At 42.7% G+C, this 19,862-nt stretch overlaps 2 protein-coding genes across 2 annotated transcripts; both read right to left on the bottom strand.

Moving 5' to 3' along the window:
• Window positions 1-4,678: 4,678 nt before the first annotated feature.
• LOC123057415 (beta-glucosidase 26) lies at window positions 4,679-7,445 on the bottom strand. Its single transcript, XM_044480406.1, has 11 exons — window positions 7,171-7,445; window positions 6,989-7,047; window positions 6,804-6,879; window positions 6,635-6,706; window positions 6,437-6,524; window positions 6,100-6,343; window positions 5,864-5,979; window positions 5,534-5,751; window positions 5,414-5,445; window positions 5,211-5,313; window positions 4,679-5,118 (listed from the first exon to the last, which is right to left on the bottom strand). Exons 1-11 carry the CDS (start codon window positions 7,433-7,435, stop codon window positions 4,838-4,840), a joined length of 1,554 nt encoding a protein of 517 aa, XP_044336341.1. The 5' UTR covers window positions 7,436-7,445; the 3' UTR covers window positions 4,679-4,837.
• A 611-nt stretch (window positions 7,446-8,056) lies between these two features.
• Window positions 8,057-9,738, bottom strand: LOC123057414 (paired amphipathic helix protein Sin3-like 4). Its single transcript, XM_044480405.1, has 3 exons — window positions 9,548-9,738; window positions 9,227-9,457; window positions 8,057-9,115 (listed from the first exon to the last, which is right to left on the bottom strand). The coding sequence occupies exons 1-3, from the start codon at window positions 9,679-9,681 to the stop codon at window positions 8,908-8,910; spliced, it is 573 nt and encodes a 190-aa protein (XP_044336340.1). The 5' UTR covers window positions 9,682-9,738; the 3' UTR covers window positions 8,057-8,907.
• Window positions 9,739-19,862: the final 10,124 nt, after the last annotated feature.

The following is a 19,862-nucleotide window of genomic DNA, read 5'->3' as shown; positions in this document are numbered from 1 at the left end:
CGAGAACCTTTGCTATTTGAAATGCATAGGCCTTGCTCAAATCATAGTGAGAATCACCCACAATAAGGCTCTCACCAAATTAATTTACGACCAAATGAGCAGTGAGACTTTTCAATAGCGTACTCCCATTTATATGTCCAGAGCACATAGAAAGTGCTAAAACCAACTCAAATTAAGAACTATGTCTGCTCAGGTAAAATTTCAGAAATTTGAATGTTGGTAGAATTCTCAAGTTAAATGCCAAAAAAAAAATCTATTACCAAGGAAGAAGAATACGGTGTCCCTCATAACAGAACCTATCAGCAAACTTCAACTGTCTGATAAGGATTCACAACAAACATAACAAAACCACAAAGACCTCTTAATGAAGGAAATTATTATAGATCATTTTTGTGCAGGCAAATGTTCAAGAGCTCAAAAAACATAACAATATTACGACTCAAAATCTCATAGAAATGAAATGTTAGGACTCAAGCATAAAAAAATTAAAATGAAAGCTGCGCACCTGGCATAAAATTCACAAACCTCTGCTTTGAAGGCAACATATTCTACCAACTACCTGTGTAGAAGAGATAAAACGGTTTGACATGAGGAGGGAAACTTTCTATGAAAACAATCACATGGAAGCTTCGGTAATAATTGACTGAAAAATAACATATGCATAAACAACATGAGGGAGAGGAGCTTATCCTTCACTACATATATATAGATTACCTTGATTCACCTCACATGGAGCCTGCTTGGATTTTTATGAAACACCATTGTCAGACATGACACATGGAAGATCATCAGAAACAACATGAGAGAGAGAGAGAGAGGTAGTTAAGTTTGGAAATGGTAATAGGGTAAATCAAGAATCAATGTCCAAAATAAATGTAGATGAACTGCAACAGCACCAATCATTTTAGGCAAGTCTGTATCCAATCAGGAGCCATATTTAACACAACAATCAACAAGAACAAGAAAGAAGCCGTGCCTCTCGGAAATGAAGAAAACACTTTTTTTCTTCTTTCGTGAGAGGCATGGTTTTGCTTACGCGAGAGGCACTGATTTGTTTCCATGAGAGGCACGGTGTTGCTTCCGTGAGATGCACGGATTTGATTCCGCGAGAGGTACGGCCGTGCCTCTAAGAAACGGAAAAAAGACGCCCTTCTTTTTTGTCCTTCCACGAGAAGTACGGTTTTGCTTCAGCAAGAGGCACGGCCATGCTTACCGGAAATGGCTTTCGGAAAGGGGAAAAAATGTGCTCCCAGTATGGTTTTTTCGTCCGTTTTTTGTGAAACAAAGTTCATAAAATCTATCAACATGGGATCTAGTTTTGAGGACATCGCCGTGAGGAATCCAAAGATGAAGCGGTTCGAGATTTGGAAGCATGGTTTAAAAGATAAGACGTTTTGAATAAATGGATGTACGAAAAAAGGGAAAACTCTCAGGTTCCGACAAGTACCGCGCATGATGAACATATTACAATGGATGATAAAACAATTAAATGTGATGAACATTTTCTCGAAACAATAAATAATGAAGATTTTTATAAATACACTGAGAAAATGTTTTACAAATACATTTTGGCATTTTCTAATATGTGATGAACCCTTTTTAAAATATATTATATACTTTTTATATACATGCATGTTGAAATTATTTGAATACACCATGAAAAATAATGTAAAACTGAAAGGAAAGAGAATGAAAAGAAGCAATTAAAGCCAAAATAGATAAGGCAAGAAGACGTGAAAAGGAAAATACAAATAAAAACATGAATAGAAAAGCAAAAGGGAAGGACAATATAAAACAGCAAATAAAACGATAAGTGGTAAAAGGAATGGAAAATGAACATTAAAAAAAGGAAAAACTGAAAAAAGAAGAAAGACAAATGGAAAAGGAAGAAAATATGAAAAAGAAAAATGAAGTAGATGCCGAAAAACGATAAAAAGGCCGAACGTAGAAACCGGTCCACGCAGATACGGTGTGCCCCTGGGAAAACCAAGAAATCCGGAACAAATAACAACCCCCATTGGCCCTATTTAAACCGGAAAAAATATTCGCATATGATGGGCCGGACTAGGCAGAACCTCTCTGCAGGCGAATGAACTCAACAAAATGAAATATGATTGATAAACACTCCCTATCATACGTCTGGTAGGAAGCAAACATCAGACTGGTTGCCTGCCGTTGATCCTTACAATATCGACGGCCTACATCACGCTAAAAAGAACTCGGTCCAAATCACCCGGAGGATGCACGCTAATCTAACTGTGTCATAACTCACGTCTCCATCTTTAACCACAAAATATTGCACCTCACCGGCGAGAGATCCATCCCGCTGCACCGCCCACTCCCTCCTCTACCCCAATGCATCCACCACACACCATGGATCTTTCAAACCTGCTTCCTATAGACCGCATCATGGATCTTGTAAACCTCCTCGGCTCCCTCTGATCTACCTGTAGAAGTTGCCAAGGTTTGGATCCCCATACACTGCAACCGACGGTCCAACCCCCAACCCTCCCGGTCATCCCTCCTTATTCGTCGTGGTCGCATGGTCTATGAAACTCTGATGAATACAAATTACGTCAATGACATCAGCAAATTCATTCAGTAAACCCAAATCACGCTGAAACCCACCACCTTATATCTCAAATCAACCATGAACAAGAGGAGGTGACTCCCAAATCATGCATTTATATCGAACACTTTTACCTGCCAATAAATTTCAACCGTAATTTGAATAGATACAGAAGGAATCGTATAATTTTCATCACTATCTATATCTGTTGTATGAAACAATATCATTGAGCAAATGAGTAGGTATATTAGAACTAAACAAAGTTTATTATTATAAATAGTACATTTCTATCATTTGAGAAAACTAGGATAAATCTGTGCATGAAATTGTGTTATTTTTGTTGAAATTTTAATCTGAGGTATATTATAGAATTGACTTGACTTACATTTCAACAAAGCATAAAAAATGTAAAAAAATCGCACTTCTATGTATTAAATTGTGTTATGTGTGTTTGTGCACAACATATATAAATATCTTGATAATGGATTCTACTTTCATGAGTCAAACAAATATCCTAATATTGGTTCGTAAAATAGGATTGTCAAACAGTTCTAGGGTATATGAGGTGTCAACATGTTGTGTATTCTAATAGACTCCTCTCGTCCTTGCTATTTGAAACTGGCTTGTAGTTTGTGATGTTTACATACAAAACAAATTATAATCATGTTTACTTCTACTTCTACTATCAAGGTTCAAAATAGACCGAGATTTGAGAGTTTGGTGTGCTGATTTCGGGGTTTGAAAGTTCAGGGTTTGATTTAGCTTTCGTCCACAAGTTCAAGACTTGTATTTAACTTTTTCCTTGTTTACAACGACCTGTCAGGTTCTAACTTAGCTTATTCTCGTACATCTTATATGTACTAGAAGGTGGGGTGCTCCTCCTCCTAGACAGGCACAATTCGTCCTATGTAGTTTTTTCTCATGTTCTTATAGGTCATACGTTGCCACATTAGCCGGCCTATGTTTAATTACAACTATGTAGAAGGCGGTTAGCAGTGGGATGTGCCTTTGTCCCATGCCGCAAACAAATCCACTACCTTACTAAGGTCCCTAGGAATAGTTGTCTGTGCTGGCTTGGGGCTTTGGAAGGTGGTTGGTGGGGCTATTCGTAAAAGTGTGCTTTGCTGCCCGAGGGTATCGACCTACTAGCAAGTAATCGATAGTGTTAGCATGGGGCTCATATGAACACCATTGATGGACACCAATGCTAGACGTATAACAACATGACAACTAATCAGCCAACAGCTCCCTCCGCCATGAACACCACATACCGCCTATTCCAAATAAGACCCATATCGACAAAAAGAAACGACACAACTACATTCAACATGACGACCACAATTAAATGCCAACCCAGCCTAGGTGAAACACACAATGAACCTGCCGTAATAGACACGTATAAAATAGAAAGAGGAGAGCTAACTCATGACCAAAGAACAGACTGATAAGTCGCACGTTACACTCTAGTTCTATTTATCCATCGTGCATTGGTTAGCCCGCCTTACTAGGGATGCAAATAGGTGACCTTTAGGGTACCCTCTAACCCTAAAACTTGTTATTTAATTAAATAGAGTTAGAGGGTATCAATGTACCCGTTTGCACCCACTACGCCTAATCATATTCCTTGAGCTAACTTAACCTACTGTACAAACTGGATTGGCAGCCTGAAAATCTGTGACAAGCCTGAGCCCCGAGGTCAATTAGGAGTTGATCAAGAAAATTATGTAGTTTCTTATAAATAATAATAAAAAATTACCATGATATAAATAACTAGAAATAGTATTTAAATTTAGCATTAGAAAACAAAATTCCAGTCCCCTTCTAATTATCAGTTGATATGGCCGTAACAAACAAAGCAATTCAGAATTCGGTCCGCTACAACCCTAGCGAACCTATGGAGGACGTGTAATCAAATATAACGAGTGTTAGTTTTTGTGCACTAGTTTGCATCCAGGGAATTGGTCAACTGGCTTTCCTTTGCGGGGTCGTGTCTATGCTGTTGAAATTGTGCCCTTTGATAGTATTGTAGCCAATTATATATGGCATGTGCTTCAGTGCACTTAAACTGATCTATTAGCGGTGTTTTGACTTAAAAGAGATCTAATTGCTTCCCATTTGTATTATAAGAAGGGGAAAAGAAACTATCTCAATGCTTGTCATTAACAGTTTCTTTAACCTAAATCTGCGATGCAATGATAAAAAAATGCTACACTATGCATATTCTGAAAGCAGAAGAATTTGATCCGCCCGGGGATCTAGTTTGCAATACTAGCTCCTCTTCTCCTGGGAGAGCATGTTCTTGAACCATAACGCTGAGTCCTTTGGGTACCTCTTCAGAGTCTTGTAGTCCACATAGACAATACCGAAACGGGCGGTGTAGCCGAGTCTCCACTCGAAGTTGTCAAGCAGAGACCAAGCAAAGTACCCGATCACCCGGGCGCCATCGTCTATCGCCTTCTTGAGCTCGGTTATGTAGTCTCTATAGTACCGGATTCTTACTGTGTCGCGTACACCGTCAGCGATGCTAATGTTGCCAGGTTGGTCCATCCCTGTTAGATGATCACTCATGCCCTTATGAGAACGACAAGTAGTAATTTGTTTTACTGGAAGAAACAATTGCCATTTAAGATGTTGAAAGTACCGTTTTCAGCAAGGATCATTGTAGGATTTCCATATCTTTCTTTGACATAGGTCACAGCCTTGTTGATTCCCCATGGTACAATGTAAAGCCAGTAGGAGTTTGCCTGCATGGACTCAACCAACTTACAGTTACAATGTTCCACAGAAAATCTGCACTTATCCATCTTTAAGGTATAGTAAAGAGTAATCCAGAACTGCACTTACATGAGCTCCAATAGGCACGCCATTTCGTTTAACTGCAAAGACACATACACATCACGGGGTCTGAGAATGTGAAGCATCTGCCATAGCAGAAGGAGTTGGCATGAAGGAGACAGATCTTACAGACAAATTCAACATGCCAATCATCCTGGTAACTGACAGGCGTGAGGTTCCAAGTCCCATTGTCCTTCATGTAGAAAGAAGTGTATTGGTTGATACCAACATAGTCAATGGATCCCTTAACCATCGTGGACTCGTCGGCACTGAAGCGTGGCAACCGATCCTTGACAATCTCGAGCATCGTGAATGGGTAGCTACCATGGATGATGGGGTCAAGGAACCTGCAAGGACATTCATACAGTTTTAGCCTGCTTCCCTCCAAACAAAGTTAGTAGACCAATTTGAAGTTGTGAAGTAAAATTTTATCCTGGGGTAAATTGGTTCAGGGTTTACCATCCAAGGTGGAAGTCCCTTGCCCTCTGCGCTGCAGCTTGATCAGCATTACTGTTGCTCAAAGGTTCGTACCACACAAAATCCAAGAGAATTCCAATCCTCCCCTTTTGGTGATGCTATTAAATAGAACAGAATGATTGAATGAAACATAATAAAATTAACTTTTAGGCACTGCCATTCAATATGTGATTCTTCAAGTGACAAATGACTTGAAGGTAATCTTCAGTCAGTCTTACCTGATACTTGTCACGGTATCGCCGCACTGCCGCAGCATGTGAAAGTATGAGATGGTGCGCGGCAAGGTACGGCTCTGTCGTGGAGTCACCTCCTGCAGAGCACTGAGAACACCTCCCTGGTGCATGGAGGCCAATGTCATACCCCAAAGCAGCGACGCACCTCGGCTCATTGAAGGTAAACCAATTCTTCACCCTGTCTCCGAACACCTTGAAACAGAAATCGGCATAGTCTGCAAACGCGCCCCTTTTGTAAAAATAGAAAAAGTTGGGTGTATCAAAGACACATACTTAAATTCAACTTTGAAATGTGGAAATAATCACTATATGAAATGCTTACACTATGTTTGGGCTTAGCCAGCCAAGGTACTGCTGATGGAGTGCCAGTGGGAGGTCATAGTGATAGAGGTTTGCATATGGAGTGATGCCTAATCCACCATTATAATAAGGGTTATTAATTAAACAAGAAATTCGGACCCTGGTGCTAATTAAGAGCTTCTTGCATGCCTAGCTAACTAGGTGTGGCAATTCCAGTTACCTTGCTGAAGCATGTAATCTATGAGCCTGTTGTAGTAATCCACTCCTTCCCAGTTCACCTTCCCAGTCCCATCTAGAATTGAATTTCATACACAACTCCACTTCCATGAAAAACTCTTTTGAAAATTGAAACTGCTGCAGCTGGAGGAGAGATCATGGCACATATATACCTGGGAAAATCCTCGACCAAGAGATGGAAAACCGGTACGCCTCGAAGCCTATGTTCTTCATTATGTCCGCATCCTCCTACACCTCATAATTAATAAACACCTCTGTGAAGCATCAGGTGAGGACACACTAGAAAACAGCCCCAAAAACAGAGCAATCAGGATGACTAATCGTTGAGTGCACACACCTTGTACCTGTGGTACTCATCGACCGCCACATCGGCGGTGCCGTTGCTGGCGATCGTCCCTATCCTCCCAACAACACAGCCCGTTTAGATCCAAGATGTACGCCGTAGTAGCACCACTACAACTTGTTCACTGGAGGTAGGAAAAAAAGCAAGATGAACCAAATCGATAGAAATGTTTTTACCTGGTATCTTGATGAAGGCGTCCCAGATACTTGGCCCTCGCCCTCCCTGCTCCGCCATCCCCTCCACCTGGTACGCCGATGTGGCTGTCCCGAACACGAACCCCTCCGGGAAGCCCTGCCGGCCCAGCCCGCCAGCATCTTGGATCTCGGGGTTGAGCCAGTGGTATTGCGCAGAAGGCAGCAGCACATGAGCAGCTGGTGCTAGTATCAGCAGCACAAGAGCAGCTGCAGCTAGTATCAGCAGCAGCGCCGCCGCGTGCTTCATCGTGTGCGTGAGCGAGGAAGGGGGGGGGGGGTGGGGAGTGAGGCCGGGGGTCAAGCCTTGGTCTGCGGGGCTAGATAATAGCAAATGTGTGTTTGTGTGCGACTCATTAAACTAAGTAACTAGGGAACAAACAAGTTTGGACTTTGAAAGATAAAATATGTGCGCGCGCGTACCCAGGCCGGGGCAGCCGCATCGCATGTGCGATGGAACGGGATCTCACGCCGGACTGGAGGTAGACGAAGCACTTTTTCTGGCGACAAATGCCTGGGCAACTAACCCTTGCTATTCTTTAGCTCTCTCTTATGCTTTGTTTTTGCTTGGGCCAAAATTTAGTATGCCGAGGTCTTTCCGAATCACACTGATTGGAGAGATATCCCGCGGAGCGTCGCCTCAGTGGCGACAGGTCAGTAAGATATGCTCGAAGCCTCGAATTAAGGAGGTTGATTGATGAGATTTTGTCTTTCCTTCCATGGGATTGAGGGAGTTGTTGGATGTGCTTAGTATTTGTTTTCCCATGATACGTGGGAAAATAAATAATCCCATGTGGAGGGTCGATAGATGAGATTTTTCTGCTGTTCGAGGGGTGCAGGTGGTTTGAATTTGATGGACGTGTTTTCTTCTTTCTTCTCAAATCCAAATTTTGAACAGAAATATATTTTAAACTGATGTCTACGTCGCAAACAATTAATTGTTGTGTCCTTCGCGTTGATGGCTTCGAAACTAATGAATACTTGAAAAGGTAACATCAGTGGCAGTAAAAGAACTTGCATCCAATGTTCAGTTTATGCGTCATTGTAGTAACATAACTTGTCTATGCGTGCATATACGGTCACTTCTTCCGTATCGAGTTGTATCTCGTGCTCACGTGGCATGTTAGCATGAATGCGGCCCACATGTCAGAGGTCCGGAGTGGTGAGGCGTTGGATGAGCCACGCATTGTCTTTTTCTATAGAAAAGCACCCTCGGCTTTTATTTAATTAATTATACACCTACCAGCACATGGTTCGTGAGAAACAAGAATTAAAAATAGCACCAAGGGAATGGCGTTATTGTGAGGGCTGGGGTAAGCGATAATGGAGAGGGAGACTTGGAGTGCAGGAGGCGTCGTTTCCCATTAGAAAATACTCTCTCTGTAAAGAAATGTAAGATTGTTTAGACCACTAAAGTGGTGATCTAAACAACGATCTTATATTTCTTTACAGGCAGAGGTAGTAGCATGTTATGATGAGCGCGAGCGAGGATACACTTTTTACAATATTAACAACATTCACCGATAATTGCATTGATTTAGGTTGGAATCAATGTGATCACATGCATCAAAATCGAGCATACCCTACTAGTTAAATTTAGTATTGTAGATGTTGATACTTTCTCAACAGATTTTACCGAAATATGCAAAGCTTGAAGTTTGAAAAATATATACGCTCGCTCTACGTTGATGGAGTATAATAGTATAGCAATAGTGAGAGATATTAATTACATCCATCGTGGATCTTATCGTCATCGTGGTCATCTAGGCTCACTTCTCTCATGAAACGAGCGGCAAGCTCATGCTCATCCACCCCGCCGACGACCTTGATCTTGTGCTCTCTTGGCAATATGGCGTTGAAGCCGGCGATGAGGTCCGGCCTATCCCGGAACAGGACTCCCACCCTCGACGCCACCTCCGCGATGCCGATCCTGCCATGAAGCCATGCATGAACCCACATCTCATAATATTAGTTAACCACTTTTTAACCTCCATGGATCCAACCAACCATGAACTATACATAGGTATGGATCACTACGTACCCGTCCCTCCCGTATTCGTCGAATATGATGCGGAGAAACTCGCGGTACGTGGACGGGTGCGTGTTCATCACCGCCTTCACGAAGGTCGTTGGCTTCTCTATCGCCGCCGCTTGTTCGTCGGATAGACGGATCCGGTGGCCCTTGGGCAAGAAGGCGTTGAAGCCGACGATGAGGTCGGGGCTGTCCCTGAGCAGTGCCGCCACCCTCGACGCCACCTCGGCGATGCCGATCCTGCACGAAGTCATACATACGTTGGTCGGTCGATCCATGCATGCATGGAGCGAATTAATACGTTGATCGACATGGATTGGACATATATACCTGCCCCTCTTGTAATGAGCCATGACGTTTAGGAACTCGTTGTACGTCGCCGGGTGCCGGTTCTTGACCATCTTCATGTACCTCAGCGCGTCCTCCAATTCCAAAAACTCCCCGTGGCTGTCCGCCGGCGCCATTGGAGCAGCTAACTAGCTTCTTGCTCTTCTTCTCCTCTTGATTCTGCCCAGCTTGGACTACTGATCTATGTCTTTGATTCGATCACATCATATATAGAAATATATAAACGTATCCACGTCAATCCCGTTATTACCTTGTCCTTGACACGGACAAAACATCCGGCAGCTACTTGACTCAGGGACGTACACGGACATAGGTGAAGTATAGCACTAGGACTTTCAGCGCCAGAAAATTAGGTACGCGGACGAACACCAAAAGCACAGGCCAGCACGTACGTACAAGTCGTTCTAACCTTGCCAAAAAAAAAAAACCCGTACGAGCGTTCTATTCCTCGCGTAGTAAAGCGTCGGTTGCTTGTAGTCGGCCGGCCCGCCGATTTCCATTGGGTTTGATCGGTTTTGTGGTATGGGCAAAAAAGGAATGCTAGGAATATATCTCGCCTGTCGCGAACCCTAAGGGTGCGGCTATTGTTCTCCCCTTGCCCAGTCCAGGCCGGTTGGAACTCGTCCCGACCATGGCTTCGTTTTTGGGTAGGAAGGAGCGGCCTTCTACTCTTCACCGGTGGTTCTCTTCTCTTCCGTGGTGGTGTTGGAGGGGTGGTCTTGGATGCCGGGGCGGTGCTACTTATGAGTTACGTTGGAATTTCTTCGGAAAAGAGAAAATGATGCAGTACAGTAGAGATAAGTATTTCCCTCAGTTAAGAACCAAGCTTATCAATCCAGTAGTGGAACCTCGCAAGACCTTGTGAAGAACACATACACACGAAATAATAAATACTTGCATCGAAGGCAAACAAGGGGTTGTCAATCCCTTGACGGTTAATTGTAAGGATCAAATCTCATAGTGATAGATAAATAAAAACACAAAATAAAATAACGGTAAATAAATTGCAACAATGTATTTTTGAATTTTAATATATTATAAAGGTAGAACCGGGGGCCATAATTTTCACTAGAGCTTTCTTTTTCAAACAAAAAGCATACGGTGGGTAAATAAATTATTATTGGGCAGTTGATAGAAAACTGAATAATTATGACGATATTCAAGGCAATGATCATGTATATAGGCATCACGTCCGACACAAGTAGACCGACTCCCTGCTTGTATCTATTACTATTAGTCCACACATCGACCGCTATTCAGCATGCATCTAGAGTATTAAGTTCATAAAAAACAGAGTAACGCCTTAAGCAAGATGACATGACATAGACAAAGTAAACTCAAGTAATATGAATAAACTGGCAACAATACAAATATGTGTCTTCTCCCTTACTTTGTCACTGGGATATAGAGCACCACAGAACCCATATATCACTACTAGAAAAAGGACTATAGATGGGATTGACAGTAATGGCGCACCAGACAAGCGGTGCGCCATTAGTATATACTAATGGCGCACCACCTTCTGATACGCCATTAGAGCTGAAACTACTAATGGCGCACCTGGCCCAGGGTGCGTCATTAGTATCAAAAAAAATTTTGAACTAGTGCGCCTGTCCAAACATACTAATGGCGCATCCAGACACACTGCGCCATTACTAGTTGTAACTAGTAATGGCGCACCTGTCGGAAAGTGCGCCACTAATGTTGTTTTTTTATTATATTTTTTTGCAAAACTACTAATGGCGCACTGTTCCACCGTGCACCATTACTAGTTTAAATTAGTAATTGCGCAATGTGGAACAGTGCGCCATTAGTATGTTTTTTTTTTGCAAAACTACTAATGGCGCACTACCAGAAGGTGCGCCATTAGTAACCTGGATTACTAATGGCGCATTTAGAGTTGGTGCGCCATTAGTAAGTGGACAGCAACAAGATATTTTGGACATGCATCCATCCATCCGACCCAACGCACCAACACACACACACACTCTCTCTCTCTCGCTCGAACCCACCCAAACCCTCGTCGCCTCCTCTCTTCCCCCCGAACCCCTCTCTCCCTCGCCGCCGTCGCCACCCACGCCGCCCGGTTCCGGCGAGCTCCGGCCGCGCGCAGCATGCCGGCGAGATCCCCTTGGTCCGCATCTGGCTTACCTCCATGCAGATCTGCGGCTCCCCCACTGGCTAGGGTTTTGCATCCCCTTTTGTTCGCCAGGATCCGCTATGGCAGGCCACGGCGAGGCCATAGGTGACCGGATCCAGCACTGGTAAGCCCCTCCCCCTCCTTCGCCCACCATCTCCTCCTCACCTCACCTCATCTTCTCTTCCTTCTCTGCAGGTCGCCATGGGCGTGCCGACGACGACAGCAGGAGGGGCGCACCTCCGTGGGGCGGGACGCCGCCATGGAGATGGATTCCCTTGTCCGCCACCACGCAGCGGCACCATGGAGCCTCCCAGCGCCCCAAACCCTAGCGGAGAGAGAGGAGCTGCTCCTAGTACAGCACGCCATGGAAGGGATTTTTTTGGTATTTTTGTTGTTGTTTCTCTTCCCGATCTAATCATGTGGAAGGCCCTTTTCCTCACCATGATTTATTCATCTCCCCTTCCTCTGTTTTGTGCAGGTTGCTCTAATGGCGAAGCTTCTTCTGCAGGACACCCTCCACCCCTCCCCTGCATCCACCTCCTACCCCCATACATGGTGAGCTACAACCTCTCTTTCTAGCCCTTGCAAATCTGATCTGGAGTGGACATGAATTGCAATTGTCATGGACACTACATAACAGCAAGTATTGGTTCAGTTTTTGTGTGAAATTCGATTGTCATTGTGCTTTTTGATGCTTGCTTCAGAAAAATAAAATCATGGATAGATAGAAGATGGAAACAGTGAGCTTCCTTTCAAGTTAGTAATACTAAAAATCATTTGGCTCGTCAATTTTTCATGTCTTGTGTTAAATCCACTCCATTGCAATCTGGCTATGTATGGATGGTTTGGTACAATTTGCCATGGATGAGTATAGTAGTTACGTACACATGTGCTCTGTAGTTTTAGTCCTTCTTGTGTTGCTGCACTTAGTCTAGAGATACAACAAGTCATGGATGGATGGATCAATACATACAGCTAGCACTGCTAGCAACAACAACAAAATAACCTTGTGATTGATTCTGTTGACGCTAGCATGCTCTATTAGTTTTGGAGCCCAACCATGGACTGTACATACTAAGCTAGCTCAAGCACACACACATGCAGCTTGATTTATTTCTGTAGATACTAGCAGCAGCACGCGTGTCTCCTATACTAGCTTGCTTAATTTATGTACTAGATCAACGACACTAGCACTTACTTGTTTGTTAGATTCGGAGCAGCAGGCATCCTCCGTGGATGATGACGACAACCAGGTCATCCACCGCCACGACGACACCCCGCACATGGTCCAACTCGACTACAACATCCACCGCATGACGGCGACGTGGTCGTGTGCGGCATCGACCAACCTCCTCTCCTGTGAATCCGTCTCCTACCTGTAGCTCCCGCTCTTGTGCTGCTATATTAGTACCTTGCTCTGTTTCATGCGTATAGGTGATTTTGTTTGTGCTTGTGTCATGGAAAAGATCATTCCTATTTATTTGTGCTCTGTTTTCTTTATTATCACGAGTTGCAAAATTAGTAGTGGGAAGTAAACTTTTGTTAACTTGTTGGTTGAACCAATGGAACTACTGTTATATTTGATTTGTTGCTCAACTAGTGCTGCAATGATGGGATCGAATGATTGCATGACCCTAATGTTGGCCTATCATTTCAATTATCTTGGTCTTATAGATGTTATTGTTCCTGTCATATAGCACATGCTAGTTTCTTTATTGGTTGGCTGCTGGTTCTGTTTGTTCATATGCATAAGTGCTACTGTTTCTTTGTTATCTTATAAAGGATATAGTCCTTCATTTGTATATAGCCGTAACTCTCTTATTGATCAACATATACTGATTCATCTCTTTACTGCAATTACTCTGTGTACTTCATGATTTGCTCCTGTAGTGGTATAAAATTATAGTTTCTCTTTCAAGCTGGTATCTGTGTTTGATATATACTAGTCTTTATCTAAATACTATGTATTGGTATTTCTTGTATGGTTTAGTACATCATCTACTGGTGGTTTAGTTGTATATTGTACAGGACATAGTCCTGACGGTTGCATGTAGTGATAATTCTTTCTTTGCATTAGCTATTTCATATGTTTCAGATAATTTAGATGCATGCTTATACTCCTATCTATACCAGGTGCATGTGTTGTGCTTGTGTACCTATATACAGAATAGTACCCATGTGTAAGTGGGTGTATGTGTTCTGCTTATAGCAGATGTTTAATAAATGTGCTATCAATGGCCTATTTCTTCTTGCAGGTTATGGACTATATCTTTCCTTGCCAATTCCCTCTCTCTTAAATCTAGTTTGAACAGATGCTGCACTGGTCTCTTCACTTTCTTGCTTTCTCTCCTACTCTCACTGATAAGAACAGGTGCTCCTTAATCTTGCCATGCCAATGATGGTGTCCTGAGGCTCTCATCGTTACTTAAAGATGTTGCACTACTTGATCCAATGATGCAATAGTCCTAGCACTACTAGGCTGCCTGAGGACAATCCCTACTTCAAACCCTACCTCTGGGCTAGTTGATTAGTAGTGGGTTTGTTGGATTTAATCTGAAAACTAACCCAAGCTTAATTGAGGGATCCCCTAATCATGGAGTTAGTTCTAGTTTGAGTTGATCTTTGGGTTTGGCTTTGATCTATACTTTGCTGGCTCTACTTCTGTCTTTTGGGTTATTGGCTCCATTTATGCAGTGTTGGCTCTCTTCTACTGTTTCTTTGATCAACTTAATCTGATTGGGGTTTGACTAATGTTTCCAAACTCGTAAGTGCTAGCTCCTACAGCAAAGGCATTTTGCTAAGGGGAATGCTACATTTAAACCTTGATCAAGTTTTTCATGTTTGTTTGTTGTTGATGAACTGGAAGAAAGAAGCAGAAGATGAAGAACTCGATAGTTTAGTATAGGTTTAGTTTAGGACTTTTTCTAGATACGCCCGCTATCTAGCGGGAGAGGGGAGGGAGCGTTGGATGAACCGGATGAAGACGAGTTTCATCTTGATGATGCTCATCGTGATGACCGCAGCTCTCTTCTATGTGATGGTAGTTTAGATGATCGATATCGACTTGTAATGTGAAGACAAACTCGCTACTCGCGGTCTCGAGACTTGTAATATAATGTTCTATCTTTGTTCGGTCTTTTCAATTCGGAGACTAATATGATGAATTGTATTCGGAGACTAATATGATGAATTGTATTCAGAGAGTAATCTTCTATTGTATTCGATGAATCTGTTGTTGATGTGGGCTGTCTATATTTTGTCCAATTATACATTTTGTAACCTGTGCAAAAAACAGAAAATTAAAAAATAAAAAAAACCTAATATTCATACTAATGGCGCATCACATCACAGTGCGCCATTAGTATACCAAAGGATACTAATGGCGCATCATTAAACAGTGCGCCATTAGTATGCCGAAGTTACTAATGGCGCATCTTGTTGTTGTGCGCCATTAGTATGCCAAAGCACCTGGGTATACATGGCCCCCTGGGGGGCATACTAATGGCGCACTGTTGTATATACTAATGGCGCATCTGAGGTGCGCCATTACTATACCATATACTAACACTGGTGGAAAAACAGACTTCCGTCCAGCCCCATAAGTCGCGAAGCTGTAGGAACCGCGACTAATGGGACCTTTAGTCGCGGTTCTGGAGGTGAACCGCGACCAAAGGCCTGGGCCCAGGGCGCTCGGTGGCCAGCTGGCGCACGTGAGGGTCTTTAGTCGCGGTTGGCGAGGACAACCGCGACTAAAGGCCTTCGGGCACCTTTAGTCACGGTTTGCCAGGCCAACCGCAACTAAAGCCCCTCCCCTATATATACCCATCCAGCAGCCAACACTTAGCCATTTGGAGCCATTCTCTTCACAAGTGGGTGTAGGTTTGCTTTTGGTTCCTCTTATGCACATAAGGTGTTTGATGAAATGCCCCAAGAGCATGAAACAAACATGACATGAAGTGTTGGAGCCACACTCCTCGATCGCGGTTAGCAACTTGATGAACCTTTGATGTGTCATTGATAAAATATGCATGTGTGCAGTTCATTGTTTAATTTATATTGTTTGTAGCTAGTTAGTTTAACAAATGCATGATGGTTAATTATATATTTTATATTATAATAATGCAGATGAATCGGCAATGGATGTACGGTAACCGACTCTCCGGCGAGTTCACTACGGGTTTGAAAGATTTCCTCGTAGTGGCTAATGCGAACAAGCAGGGGGGTTTTGTTATCTGTCCATGTGTTATCTGTAAGAATCAGAAGGGTTACTCTTCCTCAAGAGATGTTCACATGCATCTGCTTCGGCACGGTTTCATGCCAAGCTATAATTGTTGGACCAAGCATGGAGAAAGAGGGGTTATAATGGAAGAAGATGAAGAAGGGGATGATTTCATCGATGAAAGCTATCTTGCTCATTTCGGTGATACTTTCATGGAGGATGCTGAAGGTGAAGGGGAAGGTGAAGAAGAGGCACGTGATGATCCCGTTGATGATCTTGGTCGGACCATTGCTGATGCACGGAGACGCTGTGAAACTGAAAAGGAGAGGGAGAATTTGGATCGCATGTTAGAGGATCACAGAAAGGCGTTGTACCCCGGATGCGATGATGGTCTGAAAAAGCTGGGCTGCACACTGGATTTGCTGAAATGGAAGGCAGAGGCAGGTGTAGCTGACTCGGCATTTGAAAACTTGCTGAAAATGTTGAAGAATATGTTTCCAAAGGATAATGAGTTGCCCGCCAGTACGTACGAAGCAAAGAAGGTTGTCTGCCCTCTAGGTTTAGAGGTTCTGAAGATACATGCATGCATCAACGACTGCATCCTCTACCGCGGTGAATACGAGAATTTGAATGAATGCCCGGTATGCACTGCATTGCGTTATAAGATCAGAGGCGATGACCCTGGTGACGACGTTGAGGGCCAGAAACCCAGGAAGAGGGTTCCCGCCAAGGTGATGTGGTATGCTCCTATAATACCACGGTTGAAACGTCTGTTCAGGAACAAAGAGCATGCCAAGTTGTTGCGATGGCACAAAGAGGACCGTAAGTCGGACGGGGAGTTGAGACACACCGCAGATGGAACGCAATGGAGAAAGATCGACAGATGGTTCAAAGATTTTGCAGCTGACGCAAGGAACATAAGATTTGCTCTAAGTACGGATGGCATGAATCCTTTTGGCGAGCAGAGCTCCAGCCATAGCACCTGGCCCGTGACTCTATGCATCTACAACCTTCCTCCTTGGTTGTGCATGAAGCGGAAGTTCATTATGATGCCAGTGCTCATCCAAGGTCCGAAGCAACCCGGCAACGACATCGATGTGTACCTAAGGCCATTAGTTGATGAACTTTTACAGCTGTGGGGTGGTGTCCGTGTGTGGGATGAGCACAAACAAGAGGAATTTGACCTACGAGCGTTGCTTTTCGTAACCATCAACGATTGGCCTGCTCTTAGTAACCTTTCGGGACTGTCAAATAAGGGATACAATGCATGCACGCACTGCTTACATGAGACTGAAAGTGTACATTTGCCAAATTGTAAGAAGAACGTGTACCTTGGGCATCGTCGATTTCTTCCGAAAATTCATCCAGTAAGAAAGAAGGGCAAGCATTACAACGGCAAGGCAGATCACCGGCCGAAGCCTGCGGAACGCACTGGTGCTGAGGTATTTGATATGGTCAAGGATTTGAAAGTCATCTTTGGAAAGGGTCCTGGCGGACAATCAGTTCCGAAGGGAGCTGACGGGCACGCAGCCATGTGGAAGAAGAAATCTATATTCTGGGAGCTAGAATATTGGAAAGTCCTAGATGTCCGCTCTGCAATCGACGTGATGCACGTTACGAAGAATATTTGCGTGAACCTCCTAAGCTTCTTGGGCGTGTATGGGAAGACAAATGATACAAAGGAAGCACGGCAGGACCAGCAACGTTTGAAAGACCCTGATGACTGGCATCCGGAATGGTTTCAAGGTCGTGCCAGCTACGCTCTGACCAAAGAAGAGAAGGTCATCTTTTTTGAATGCCTGAGCAGTATGAAGGTCCCGTCTGGATTCTCGTCCAATATAAAGGGAATAATAAACATGGCGGAGAAAAAGTTCCAAAACCTGAAGTCTCACGACTGCCACGTGATTATGACGCAATTGCTTCCGATTGCTTTGAGGGGGCTCCTGCCGGAAAATGTTCGAGTAGCCATTGTGAAGCTATGTGCATTCCTCAATGCAATCTCTCAGAAGGTAATCAATCCAGAAGTTCTACCACGGTTACAGAACAATGTGATCCAATGTCTTGTCAGTTTCGAGTTGGTGTTCCCGCCATCCTTCTTCAATATTATGACGCACCTCCTGGTTCACCTAGTCGAAGAGATTTTCGTTCTCGGTCCTGTATTTCTACACAATATGTTCCCCTTCGAGAGGTTCATGGGAGTATTAAAGAAATATGTTCGTAACCGTGCTAGGCCAGAAGGAAGCATCGCCAAGGGCTATGGAAATGAGGAGGTAATTGACTTTTGTGTTGACTTTGTTCCTGACCTTAAGCCGATTGGTCTTCCTCGATCGCGGCACGAGGGGAGACTAAGTGGAAAAGGCACGATCGGAAGGAAATCAACGATATGTATGGACGGCCATTCTCTGACTGAAGCACACCACACTGTACTGACCAATTCCAGCTTGGTGGCTCCGTACTTTGAGAAACACAAGAATATTTTACGCTCGGACAACCCGGGGAAGCCTGAATCCTGGATTAGGAAGGCCCACATGGAGACTTTCGGCAGTTGGTTGAGAAAACATTTAATGAATGACAATGATGTTGTAGATCAGCTGTACATGTTGGCCAAGACACCATCTTCGACTATAACGACTTTCCAAGGGTACGAGATAAATGGGAATACATTTTACACGATCGCCCAAGATAAAAAGAGCACCAACCAAAACAGTGGTGTCCGCTTTGATGCAGCAACCGAGAATGGGCAAAAGGTCACATATTATGGTTACATAGAGGAGATATGGGAACTTGACTATGGACCCTCCTTTAAGGTCCCTTTGTTCCGTTGCAAATGGTTCAAGCTAACAGGAGGTGGGGTAAAGGTGGACCAGCAATACGGAATGACAATGGTGGATTTCAACAATCTTGGTTACCTTGACGAACCATTCGTCCTAGCGAAAGATGTCGCTCAGGTTTTCTATGTGAAGGACATGAGTAGCAAACCGAGGAAACGGAAAGATAAGAAAACGATCAGTACATCATGCGATGATCCAAAGCGCCACATTGTTCTTTCAGGGAAAAGAAACATCGTGGGAGTGGAGGACAAGACAGACATGTCAGAAGATTATAATATGTTTGCTGAAATTCCGCCCTTCAAAGTCAACACCGACCCAAGCATTAAGTTAAATGATGAGGATGCTCCATGGATACGGCACAATCGTAAGCAAGCAGGGACACAAGGGAAGAAATGATGTGTAATAATTTATTGTACCAAACTTTGTTGAATGGATCATGTGAATTATATTACCCGTGATGTGTTTGGTGTCCATTTTCGAATGATACATGAAATTTGGGGTGATGTAGTCCATGACGCTCCATGGATACCAAAGTTTGACGACCGGCCTCTGGTATATTATTTGATATATTATTTGTATTTTTAGAATTTTGAATTGAATTAGTTTTATTTTTCTGAATTTTTTGATATATTATTTGTATTTTTAACATTTTGAATTGAATTAGTTTTTTTTCTGAATTTTTGATATATTATTTGTATTTTTAGAATTTTGAATTGAATTAGTTTTATTTTTCTGAATTTTTTGATATATTATTTGTATTTTTAACATTTTGAATTGAATTAGTTTTATTTTTCTGAATTTTTTGATATATTATTTGTATTTTTAACATTTTGAATTGAATTAGTTTTATTTTTCTTAATTTTTTGATATATTATTTGTATTTTTAGAATTTTGAATTGAATTAGTTTTATTTTTCTGAATTTTTTGATATATTATTTGTATTTTTAACATTTTGAATTGAATTAGTTTTTTTTCTGAATTTTTTGATATATTATTTGTATTTTTAGAATTTTGAATTGAATTAGTTTTATTTTTCTGAATTTTTTGATATATTATTTGTATTTTTAACATTTTGAAAAAGAAAAAGTATTTGGAAAATACTTTTAG

This window comes from Triticum aestivum, chromosome 3A (assembly GCF_018294505.1).
Source record: "Triticum aestivum cultivar Chinese Spring chromosome 3A, IWGSC CS RefSeq v2.1, whole genome shotgun sequence".
Lineage (NCBI taxonomy): Eukaryota > Viridiplantae > Streptophyta > Magnoliopsida > Poales > Poaceae > Triticum > Triticum aestivum.
This window is presented reverse-complemented; position numbering and strand designations above follow the sequence as displayed.

What these genes read in the sequence shown, in the direction of transcription:
- LOC123057415 (XM_044480406.1), bottom strand. Translation starts at nt 7,435, where the DNA reads ATGAAGCACGCGGCGGCGCTGCTGCTGATACTAGCTGCAGCTGCTCTT. An exon ending in AGATTACATGCTTCAGCAAG is followed by an intron (nt 6,525 to 6,634) that starts GTAACTGGAATT and finishes ATGGTGGATTAG; the next exon opens with GCATCACTCCATATGCAAAC. An exon ending in AGGGACTTCCACCTTGGATG is followed by an intron (nt 5,752 to 5,863) that starts GTAAACCCTGAA and finishes ATGTCCTTGCAG; the next exon opens with GTTCCTTGACCCCATCATCC.
- LOC123057414 (XM_044480405.1), bottom strand. Translation starts at nt 9,681, where the DNA reads ATGGCGCCGGCGGACAGCCACGGGGAGTTTTTGGAATTGGAGGACGCG. An exon ending in GCTCATTACAAGAGGGGCAG is followed by an intron (nt 9,458 to 9,547) that starts GTATATATGTCC and finishes GACTTCGTGCAG; the next exon opens with GATCGGCATCGCCGAGGTGG. An exon ending in GACGAATACGGGAGGGACGG is followed by an intron (nt 9,116 to 9,226) that starts GTACGTAGTGAT and finishes GCTTCATGGCAG; the next exon opens with GATCGGCATCGCGGAGGTGG.